This window comes from Sinocyclocheilus anshuiensis, unplaced genomic scaffold (genome assembly GCF_001515605.1).
Source record: "Sinocyclocheilus anshuiensis isolate Anshui unplaced genomic scaffold, SAMN03320099.WGS_v1.1 scaffold63, whole genome shotgun sequence".
Classification (NCBI taxonomy): domain Eukaryota; kingdom Metazoa; phylum Chordata; class Actinopteri; order Cypriniformes; family Cyprinidae; genus Sinocyclocheilus; species Sinocyclocheilus anshuiensis.
Window position 1 is genome coordinate 4849714 of NW_015552625.1, and position 12318 is coordinate 4862031.

Below are 12318 nucleotides of genomic sequence, written 5' to 3' on the forward strand. Positions count from 1 at the left end.
TTAAATAACACCAACACGTAGATTGTAATGACATTTAAAAGCATGCCGAGTTTTAGTTTCTACACACACACGCCACACACACACACAGCCCAAACATATTACAGTACCCATGGGCTCCTCCTCTGCGAGAATGCTTTCAGGCTCAAGTTGAGTTTCTGTGTAAAATGGGATCTTTATAAATTTCACAAGCATGCAGAGACAGACAATTACAGACAAACATGACTAATGACAGTGATCCAGTCCGCATGAAACATCAAGAAAAATGCACTGCTAAAATCTGCTGAATGCTAAATGTCTCATTATGAACTTAGTTAAAACAACTAGACAACTGTGTAGTTTTTATTAGTTGCAGAATTTTTATAGAAAATAGTTATTTTAATGACTTGGAATGAAAATCCACCCTATCTGTTTTCTAAATGGATCTTGATTAACTTAGTGTTAACGGTTCATTTGTGCATTTTAGATTTATTTTTTTTGAATTTGGAATTTTGAAACAGAATATCATAACTCAATCTTCCAAACAGTTGACGGTAGCCATCGACTTCCATACTATTTTTTCCATACTATGGAAGTCAATGGCTACCGTCAACTTTTTGGTTACAAAAATTGTGTTCAACAGAGAAAGGAACTCGTACAGGTTTGATATGATGTATGAGGGTGAGTAAATGATGGCAGAATTTTCATTTTTGGATGAACTATCATCATGAACTAACTATTATATATAAACAATTAAAAAAAAAAAAAAACCTTCGTACGCGTACTGCGTTAAGCTAACTGAGACTTGTTATAGCACTTGCATATCATTGCTCTTTTGTTGATTTTGATTGCTTCCATTGTCCTCATTTGTAAATCGCTTTGGCTAAATGACTAAATGTAAATGTAACTATCCCTTTGATGTCTTTATCGTTCATCACTCCATAAAAAATCATTCTGAAAGTGATTCTAACGATATTGTTCATGATAGGGTCATTATTGTTATAGTTGTATTGTAGAATTCACAATTCTCCAAAAGTTAGAACAATTACTAACTTTATTATATACTATATATATACAGTATATATACTATACTTTGTAGTTATAAATACAGTAATCATCCTTGGTGTGAACAGCCCTTTACTATTACTGTTTTTTTAAGCGAAATATTATTAACTTAACAGGGCTGTCCTAAAAATGCAAAACTGAAGCATAGCATTCTGTCCACTAATTTAAGCCCTGCTTAAATTATATATCTATATATATCTATATATATCTATATATATATATATATATATATATATATATATAAGAAAACGTCTAGATATAAACTTGACCTGACTAGTGAGTTATCAGACTACATAAACACAGTACTGATCTGTTTCTTTATCTGAAATTGGCAGATCACCTCACTTCTGCTTTCCGCACCTGCTAAGTAATATTTCCAAACATGCAGCAGCTACACGAGTATATTAATATTACCATTACATTCCTCCTCACCTGATGGGGTGCTGTTGACAGGTGCTGTCTTCGGCTTGGAGTCCGTTAGTTTGGAGAAACTATTAGCCCTCATGCGTGCAGTTAACTTGCTGTCCGGTGCTTGCTGATTTGTGCTTCTCAGTCCCAGACGAAGCGCCGTCTCTGCAGACACACGTGTCGCCGTGGTCCTACTGACCGTGGCCTCCGAATCGCTCCGTGCTGAAAACGAGCCGAGTCTTGTGCGCCGTGGTTGCGCTAGCATGTCGATGCGTGACTGTGCCTTCCTCCCCGACGGTGGTTTGGAAGTGGAACTGGTGGTGGACACCTCAGACGCCACCGAGACCCTGTCCGCATCCGCCAGGTCCGTGTCTGACGTGTCTCCAAGCCGAGCCCTGCGCAACAGGGATGCCCTTGTGGGACGGGGCTGCGGAAGACCAGCCTGCTTCGTGAGGGCCGCGGTGCTAGTTTGCAGCGTCTTGCTGGGTTTTGCAGACCTTGTGGATTTGCTGGTATCAAGCTTGGACTGTAAAAGGTCATCGGTGGAGGTGAAGTGACCTTTGGTGTGTGAGTGACTGGAATACATCTCCTGGTCCGAGGACAGGATGTCTGAGATGGCTAACGAGGAAGTCTGATCGTCATCAGTGAGATCTTGGGACGGTTGGCGGCCACGGGAGGCTGTCTGTACTGAACGACGAGTATCTGAGCGGCTTTCTGTGGTCTTGGTCTTTGTTTTCCTCTCAAGACGCTCCCTTGCGCTGGTTGTGGTTTTCGATGTGGTGCTTGCGTTGCTTTTCTCTCTGTAAAGGCTGCTGAGGGATCTACGCTTCTGAAACGCCTTTCGATCGCCCTCGGCTGCCGCCTGGCTGACTGTGCTGGCCGTGTCGATATCGGATTCGGGGGATAAAGGGCAGGCTGGGGGCATTACCGGGTCCAACTTTTTCTCATCGCGGAGTTTAGCTTCAAGGAAAGCCATGACAGCTTCAGTGTCCTTGAGAAGAGTCGCTGTGTCCATGCTGCCCACCGAGTCGCTTCGCTCCCTTCCTCCGTTCTGCCGGTTGATGCGAGGAATCAGTTCTATGGGGACATTACCGCTGGGCTTCTCAATTGTAAAACTACCCTGCCTCACCAGTGGCTTCCCAGACCTCTCCCCGTCACTTCCTTTACTCTTATCCTCAGAACGCCTCCTGCGACTCTCCTCTGATGCTCTCCTCTCTCCACTTCCCAGGGGGCGCGCAGATGACTGTTTTCCTGCCTTCCCATCCTGCTGGATGCTCTTGGAATGGCTAGACACAACGTCCTTGTTGTCCGGAGTGCCGATGCACTCGCCATCACCTTTATGGTCATTGTGGCTTTCTTTTTCTTGGGGTTCTGTGTCCTGCTTCTCACCGATCTCAGAGCGCTTGATCTTCTCCTCTGTGGGAAGCTGTGGTAGAGTCCTTCTTTTGCGCTCAGCTTGGCTGGAAGTAGTGGAGCCAGTGCTCTTGATAGATATGCCAGCCTCAAATGCATCACCATCTGAAGTTGGAAAAGAAAATATATATTAAATGCAACCATATATACAGTACTGTTCAAAAGTTTGGGCTCAGTAAAATTTTTTTTAAAGTAATTAATACTTTCATTCAGCTAGGATGTAATAAATAAAACAAAAGTAATTAATTTATAATGCTACAAAAAACAATCGTTAACACTTTAGTATAGGGATAAATTCTCACTATTAATTAGTTGCTTATTAGCATGCCAATTATTAACATATTGGATGTTTATTAGTACTTATAAAGCACACATTCTGCATGACCTTATTCTACATCCCTAAAATCCTACCCAATACCTAAACTTAACAAGTACCTTACTAACTATTAATAAGCAGCAAATTAAGAGTTTATTGAGGCAAAAGTCATATTTAATGGTTTGTTAAAATGAGAATTGGACTTTAAAATAAAGTGTGACAAAAAATTCTATGACACTGAAGACTGGAGTAGTAGCTGCCGAAAATTCTGCTTTACCATCACAGGAATAAATTATATTTTAAAATATATTAAAATAGAAAACAGTTATTCATAATTGTAGTAATATTTGACAATATTACTGTTTTAAAGATAACATTTCAATGGTAGTGTACATATACATTAAAAATACATAATAAATAATAGAGCAGGTTGGTTCACAAGATTGTGATATAATGATGAACTGAATCAAATTAAATTCTAAGATATAATCTATTAAATTATTGTACCATTCATTGGTGCAATACCAGTTATTGGGCGATGCGTTCATACAATTCTGTAAATTACCTCGCTCTTGATGGACAAAAGCTGGTGGTTCTGCCCCAGAGCCCTCGGGGTCTGTTCTCGTTTGATTAGCAGCTAAACTGGCCCACTGTGAAACCCAGCGAGGGCTGCCGACTGCAACCGAATCCTCCACAAGTCTCTATAAATGAACCAAAGACGTTTCTCTAGTCAGTACTAATCACTTAAATAATTACCCCTACAATAGCTGTCTGTGGTCCAGTTCAGCACAGAGCTGATGGGTTTCTGCTACATGATGTGGAGTCTGCATTATATTTTTAATGTCTTTTCCAAACAAACTACTCTTATTTTGATTATGTTAGTCTTAGTAAGCGCCACTAAAATAGTTAAACAACAATAATCCGAAAACTCTCTCTGCTCATGCTAGTGTGAAGACTGGGTGTAAACATGGCATGAATCCACAACAAGGATTCAAAACAAGGACTCTTTTGTAGCCTTATTCTTGTATGTGTGTGTGTGTGGATATTGCCTTAAAGCTGAAGACTACTACTTCTCATTCCCGAACTGGGTCAGTGAGCAAGTGGCCAGTTCTCAGCCTAACAAGGAAGTGGTCAGTGGAGGGAGTGACTGACAAATCACTGTGTCAGTATTCCTGAAAGTCCTTTCCATGTAACATTAAACCCAATCATTCAAACTAGAATGTAAAATGCAGTTTCAACTGGTGTAGTCATAGACCAAAACAAATTAGAAACACATCAGAAACAACCTGGTTTCTGTTACATGTAAATCTGCTGATGAAATCAACAAACATTATGCTGCAAATTATGAAAACCTGTTATTTTGATAAAAGACAGCTGGTAAATTACATAAAGTCATAATAATATAATGAAGCATAAAATAAATGGTAGTCTATCATGCAGAATAGGTCATGCAAGAGCATTAATCTAAACGATTCTACAAATGACAACATGATGCAGACGTGTTATAAAGGCGCTTCAGTCTTTACCTCAGACACAGTGGAGCTGAGCTTCTTTCCGTCCTTCACTTTTCCACTGGCTTCTCGTTGTTCAGGGCAACCAGGATTCTGAGAGTCCTCCACCCCAAACACCTACACATGACAAACACAAAACACATGCAGGAGAATCAAGAGCTGCTGCTCTTACTGGCGAGCTGTGACACAATGCAAGCACCTATGTGGCAAAATGGTTCACTGCAGACTCCATAGCAACAGAGCCAGAACAACATCTTGGGAAAAAAACAAACTTGAAGTATTAACATCAGTTGAATAGAAACACCTACACAACACAGGATGTTAAAAAGTAAACTTGCGTCAGCTTTATTGACAATGAGTCTATATAAAACTAATATTTCTGTCTATCCACCTGACTATTTACTGATCCTTCCATCAGGGCTGGATGATATTGAATATTCACCACATATTTTTTATTATTTTGGAATTAATTTAATCTGCTTTTAATTTGGTTTTTAATATAATTTTTAAGTTTCCTAAAGACTTACACTAATTGTTCAAGAAGTTAGTAAGATTGAAAGAAATGTATACTTTTATTTAACAAGTACCCACTAAATTCATCAAAAGTAACAGTGAAGACATTTATAATGTTAAAGAATCAAATAATCAAATATCATATTTTCCACAAAAATATTAAGCAGCACAACATTGATAAAAATAAGAAATGCTTCTTGAGAAGCAAATTAACATATGATTTCTGAAGCATCATGTGACAATGAGGTCTGTAGTAATGTAATGTCTGAATGAAAATTCAGCTTTGACATCAAAGTAATAAATTACATTTTAAAATATATAATATTCAAATAGAAAAAAGTTATTTTAAGTTGTAAAAATACTTCATAATAACATTACAAAATCTTACCAACCCCAAACTTTTGAACAGTAGTGTAAATATCCAGATATCTACTGAAAATCACTTGGAGAAAATCAATTTCTATTCACCCATCATTTGTAACTGAAAACAACCAAATTTCTTCTGTTTTTCATTGTATTTTAAAAACAAACGCATGAACATTCATAAACACTTTATAAGTAATAGCACACAGACGTGCATTAAAAGGCAACGCTTAAAAACTCCCTGAAGTTGAAATGAATAAAGGAGGAGTTGATTGGTTGGCCACATGAGAGCCATTATAAAGCCATTACACAAAGAGCTTCACAGCAAGATGCACTCAAACTGCTTGATGTTCAGAAACACATTTCCAGGATAAACACAACGTTCACAATGCACTCAAGAGAGCATGTTGAGGAACATTACAGTGCTTGCAAGGCTGTATTGACATTCCTTAAACATTCTGACCTCTAATTTATAACCCTGAGTATTAAACGTCTGCATTTAATATAGCCGGACTCAATTCAAACATTGTTTGCACACAATTTCAGCCTTAGTGCTATCTATTTTTATTTTTTCTTCCACTTCTCACAAGGGAAGTGACTCCCATGTTAATCTGCGAGTCTTGTGATGAGTGATGAGGTTTGATGACAGTGAACTACCATCCTCCACAAACCAAGCCAGCTGGGTAAGTGTTTAACAAAAGGAAACATGTCCAAATATCGAGATATATTCGAGAGTCAGAAAGCTCTCGAATTTCATAAAAAATATCTTAATTTGTGTTCCGAAGATGAATGAAGGTTTTATGGGTTTGGAATAACATGAGGGTGAGTACTTCATGAAAACATTTTAATTTTTGGGTGAACTATCCCTTTAGACCAGTGATGGGCAAACTTGGCCCCTTCCAGGCCACTTTCCTGCAGAGATTTGATCCAACCCTGATATGACTCACCTGCCTGTAGCCTTCTAGTAGTCTTGAAGACAATGATTAGCTGGTTCAGGTGTGTTTGATTAGGGTTGGAGCTAACCTCTGAAGGAAAGTGGCCTGCAAGGGCCAAGTTTGCCCACCCCTGCTTTAGACACAACTGCAAAACTGCCAATTAAAGGGACAGTTCACCCCAAAATTAAAATCATTATTTACTCACTCTCAAGTTGTTCCAAACCCGTTTTAATTTCTTTGTTCTGCTGAACACAAATGATGATACTTTTGAAGAATGCTTGTAACCAAACAGTTGCCAGTCCCCATTGACTTCCGTATGGAAAAACATACTATGAGAGTCAATGGAGACTCAATGTGTGCATTTTCATTTTTGGGCGAACTATCCCTCTGAGACACAAATCATTCCCATCTCCTGCCTGATAAGAACATTCATTAATTAATACAGTGTTTGATTTGATTCAGAATTGCTAATCAAGCAGGGTTATTATGGTTAGTTGTCATACCTTATCGATCATTCGCCGTGCCTCCTCTTCCTCAGGGTTGGTTTTATCCAGCTCAATGGTGTAAGTTCCCTTGTCGCTCTGGTCGTCGTCTTGTTTCTGAGCCTCATCTGTGGGACCGGGCTTACCGGTAGCGGCAGGGCTCTGCACCACCTTTGGCTCCTCAGATCTCTGCTTGAGCAGGAGTCGAGCAGCCGTGGGGGCGACCGCTGCTAGGGATGATGACATGCCCTTGCTGCTGTCCGCTGCCGTGGTGACGACCTTAGGACGTGAGGGCGGTGCAGGGCAAAATCCCTCCCCTGCCACGCCTCCGAGCAGCGGTGCGGTCTGCGAAAACGAGTAGGAGCGCCGTTTGCGAGGGTTATCCTCGTTATAGAATTCGATCATGAAGGCTGTGCGACTCACAGAAGACGACCCCTCTGTTTTGACCCGGCCCACTCCTGCGGCTCTCAGGCGCTCCTCCAGTGCGGCGTGGCGTTTGCTGCCAAATCGCAATCCTAGGCCATTCTCGGAATCGCTCTGCGTGCCATCCTCGTGTTTACTGCCTGTAACGGAAGATCGTTTGGATGGGTTACGGCAAATTTGAACACAGAGCAGGGCAGTGCTTTCAACCAAGCGTGCAACTTCAGACGCAAACCTAACCAGAGCTAACACAAAATCCCCCATGAGATACACCCTGAGGCATTACAGTGGACTACAAAACTGGTTAAGTCTCTGGATGCTAACTAAGCCCTACTCTCAGCGAGAGCACAGGCGAGGAAATAAGAGGTGGAGGAGGGGGTCGTCTATTCTTCAGCTTGGTCGACTGAGGAAGCAGCATGCAGTCAGAAGTGACAGCCTCTGCTCTGGGAGACTGGGAGAAACAACTACACCTCTCTGAGAGTGGCCTTTCACGCACAAACCGTGAAACAAAGCAGCTCTTCTGTGTCTCACAGCATGTTCTTTGAATGAGGAGAGCTGGCCCCACCAGCCCTCTATGAGTCAGACTGCATTTACTCTAACTAGTACAATAACTCCAAGCAAACACGCGTATTAAATTATACAAATACAGGAATGAACATGTAGTATTGTTTCATTGCCTCTAGATCATGCTCTATATAATGTAAGCCACCATTCAAATGTTTGGGGCCAGTAGGATTTTTTAAAAATAATTTCACACTTTGGAAACACTTTAGTATAGGGACCAATTCTCACTAAGAATTAGTTGCTTATTAGCATGCCTGTTATTAACATATTGGCTGTTTATTAGTACTTACAAACATACATATTCTGCATGACCATATTCTACATCTATAATTCTACCCAATACCTAAACTTAACTACCTTACTAACTATTAATAATCAGCAAATTAGGAGTTTATTGACGCAAAAGTTGTAGTTAATGGTTTGTTAATAGCGAGAATTGGACCTTAAAATAAAGCGTGACCCAAACTTTTATTCAGCATGGATATATTAAACAGGTAACAGTAAATACTTTTATAATGTTATAACAAATAATTCTGATTGAAACAAATTCCGTTCTTCTCAACTTTCTATTCATCAAAGAAACCTAAAAACATAGCAAAACTGTTTCCAACATTGATAATAATAAGAAGAGTTTCTTGGACAGCAAATCAGCATATTATGATTTCTGAACGAAATTAGTAATGATGCTGAAAATTCAGCCTTGCCATCACAGAAAATAATTACATTTTATATTGAAATAGAACAAGACAATACCTAAAAATACTTTTCATATTTTCATAGTTTCAATCAAAACTGGATGGTCTGATTTAATTAACATACCAATCCTGACTTCAGACTGTGTATTTAATTAGACTGAAAGGGTCATCTGATCAATAGCCAACACAACAATAGCTTGTTGTAAGTGACGTTTAAGGGCATGCAAATCTGAAATCAATTACACCACAATAATAGAAGTGTTTAGAAATAAAAGTGGTTACAACAAGTAATGGTGCAGCTTAAATGTTGTAAATAAGAATATCAGTAAATATTAGAAAATTGACTTGATTTGATTAAAGGTACAAATTGAGTATGGTGCAATGAAAAACTATACCGATTTGTTTAAAATGAAATTCAAAATAAAATAAACAATTTCAACAATAAAAAAAAAAACTAAAATTGAAAGCAAAAATACTGAAAGAAAAACTATAAAAACTCTGCTGAGATCATGAAATTCGATATTTAGATATTAATACTTAGGTCTCAGTTTCGCTTTCTAGCTCTCCAAATTCCAATACACTAGTTTCCCACCTCAAATAAGAAACAAGCCCTCAAATGATTAAAACTAAAATCCAACTCACCAGTGGACAATCGAAACAACAATCCAACTCCCCAGTTCTTAGATCTCGCCCAACAAAACAAACAGCACCAATGCAGTTTCCAAAAGACAATCGCAAACACAAGCACTAAAAAAGAACCACGCCTGAGACTGGATAGACCGCATAGTCTACCAGCCTTCACCAATTATCAGCCCTGCTTAGAGCTCACACGTGGATTTGCTGTCAGTGCTCTTTGGCTGCAAAGCACACGCTCCTCATAAATTAGCACACATTTCATTACAGAATCACGCGATGGCGAGCAGAGTGGGCTTTCCTCTCCCAAAGCAGGCATGTGGCAGTTTTTACAATGAATAGTCCTACCGGAGGGAAGCATCCCAGGTGATCCACAGAAGGAGAAGGTTTTTGTTTAAGAAATCAGGTTTTGTACAAAGTAGATCTCAAAGTCTAGCTAAACCACTACACAGACTAATCAATAGCACAGAAATCGGTGCAGTTCTGCTACGGTTAGAGAAATGGCTTCTTAAGGAGAGTGTAAGGAGAAAGTGGAGCGTTAACTGCATTCTTTGCTAAGCTCTGTCAGTGGGTGCAAGGAAAAGGGGTTTTAAAATTGCTAGGTGGCAGCTAATCCTCTGGAATGGGAAATTCAGCTGACGCTATACAACCCGTCTACTGGCTGGTTGCAGAGTTCAGTAAAATTTGATGTCATCATTATTGAATCCCTTTAACAGCTGTGAGAAATTCAGAAAAATCTTAAGTGGAATGTAAGTCGGCAGTCTAGATAATGAAAAGGAGTGTTGTAGAGGTCATGTCTCACGTGATGGGCATCTTTGTTTAGTCTATGATTCTGTCCATTTAATTGTGTCAAATGTTCAAGAAATAAATTACTGTTAAGCCCCGTTCACACCAAGAACGATAGCTACAGTATAAAGATAACGATATTAGCGTCCACACCAGCGAACGATATTGTCTGTTTATTTATACACGCGTCTGTCGCTTTAAATTCTCGAGCTCCTTATAGCAGAATGGATTCTGATTGGGCGTCAGTGTTTGTATCGTTCATCAGCTGGAAAAAAAAATCGTTCTGGAAGTGATTCCAACGATATTGTTTTTCTGTGCTGTGTTATAGCTGTGGTATGGACTCTGCTATTCTTTAATATTGAGAACGATTTTAGAACTATATCTTTATCTTTATAGTTATCATCCTTGGTGTGAACAGGCCTTTAGACTCCACAGCACTGCTCATTTACATTTGTAAAACTGCAAGAATGGTGGAGGTGAAGAATAGAGACACTGAAGCTTCGAGCTGACAGAAAAGTCAATGGCATTCCCCTTCAATTGCCCTTTAAGGCTCCTACAATAAGGCACCATGTACTACTTTTGTAATTTGCTCCCCTCATCTGAGTGCATATAATCAATCTGAAAGGGTAAAACATAAGTGAACTCCCTAGGCATCATTTTAAATTATTTAAAAACATGCAAGTCCAATTTCATTTGAACTGACCATTAAAAACTCCCTTGAGGCTTTGAGAGATCAAATTCACAAGGGAATTTCCTGTGGATGCCTAGTGGTGGCATCAGCACGGTACAAGGTCTCTTTCAAAAACCTTTTGCACTCACTGTACCTCGGTGGAGGCAAAACCCCCCAACCTTTATTTGAACACTGCAATCATCAAAAAAACACCTGAAGACACATTTCTTCTAAGATCACATGACTAACTGCTATAACAACGCTTATTAAAAAAAGTTCCACCCCACAAAAATTGTCATTAATTACCCACACTCATGTTGGTCCAAACCTGTTGCTGTTATATTTTCTGAAGAACACAAAAATAAACATTTTGGAAGAATTTTTTCACAAACTTGCAGAGAAAAGCTTATAATCAAAAAATACTTATACTTTTGTGTTCCACAGAAATATATGGGTTTGAAATGACATTAGGGCGAGAACATTTTTAGGAGCACTGTTCCTTTAAACAAGGAATAACTTTTTTGCACTTACACTTCAGCTCTAGCTGAATTTGCTATAAAATTTGCTATGTTAGCACTACATGTATTGCATTCCACCTTGGGTTTATTGCTTCTCCTTGTATTATTCTCATTTAATAAGTTGCTTTCATAAAAGCACCTGCTAAATGAATAAATGTATGTGTAATGGCGTACCTTTAAGCCTCCTGAGGTGAACAGGCACATCACTCTTGATGCTCTTACTGTCATCTTCTGTGGACTCATGCCTCACTAGAGGAGGGTCATTCTGGGCAAGCCAGTCAGCCACCTTGCTCTCAGAGGCCATGATGGCTGCCTGCAGGGTGCTAAGGTCTTTACCACCAATGTGAGGTGATTTTTTTGGTCGTAGACGAGACACATGATCTTTAATGGTGACCTTCCCTGGGGAAGTATCGTCAAACTCAATGGTGAATGAGGTGTTGGCCTGTGCGGCAGCATTGGCTGTGGCTGATTTTGCAGCCCCAGTGCCCTCAGTGTCCTTTGTTGGGATCTCATGGATGCTGTTCTGTGCCATTTGTCCCTCCTTGCTGGGAATCTCAAAGTAGCTGGGCTCAGTGCCTACAGGGCCCAGACCATTTTCCTTTGATTTATCACCTCGCTTGGTATCTTTGCTCTCTGTGGGGCCACAAAAAAGAAGAAATAATAAGGATCACCTTCTATGAGTTAAGGGTCATGGCCTCAAAATGAACAGAATCAGATCAGCTTGCTATAAATCAAGACTGTGGACTTGAATCATTGTCAGGACAAAGCCACCGTTTAATATCTGTCACATGACAAGAATTAATGGGACGGCTAATGGCACCTTAACAACTTAATGGGCTGAGGACACATACTCTGACACCCTAGGTATGGTGCTAAATTTTGGAAATGACAAACTGTTTGACTAATGATACACCAAATTACCAATTTTCATTCTAATAGTTTGAATAAGCAGAAATGACACTGTGTCTAATATACAGATCAGAGGATCTCAATCCTAAGGTTGCCAGAGATAAAAATTTATATGAAATGTATTATATATGAATTATTTCA

At 39.6% G+C, this 12318-nt stretch overlaps 1 protein-coding gene across 7 annotated transcripts in view; it reads right to left on the bottom strand.

Annotated features, from left to right (window-relative positions):
- Positions 1 to 12318, bottom strand: part of LOC107666471 (centrosomal protein of 170 kDa-like) — a 36815-nt gene that overhangs the window by 6198 nt on the left and 18299 nt on the right. For 3 of the 7 annotated variants that reach the window (XM_016457802.1, XM_016457801.1, XM_016457800.1), the window contains exons 8-13: positions 11443 to 11901; positions 7004 to 7545; positions 4705 to 4806; positions 3744 to 3879; positions 1474 to 2967; positions 108 to 155 (exon numbers count right to left, since the gene is read on the bottom strand). In XM_016457802.1, the coding sequence (XP_016313288.1) occupies positions 108 to 155; positions 1474 to 2967; positions 3744 to 3879; positions 4705 to 4806; positions 7004 to 7545; positions 11443 to 11901 (2781 nt within the window). The remainder of the gene's footprint in view (positions 1 to 107; positions 156 to 1473; positions 2968 to 3743; positions 3880 to 4704; positions 4807 to 7003; positions 7546 to 11442; positions 11902 to 12318) is intronic. The other 4 variants (XM_016457806.1, XM_016457805.1, XM_016457803.1 and 1 more) reach the window with 2 other exon arrangements.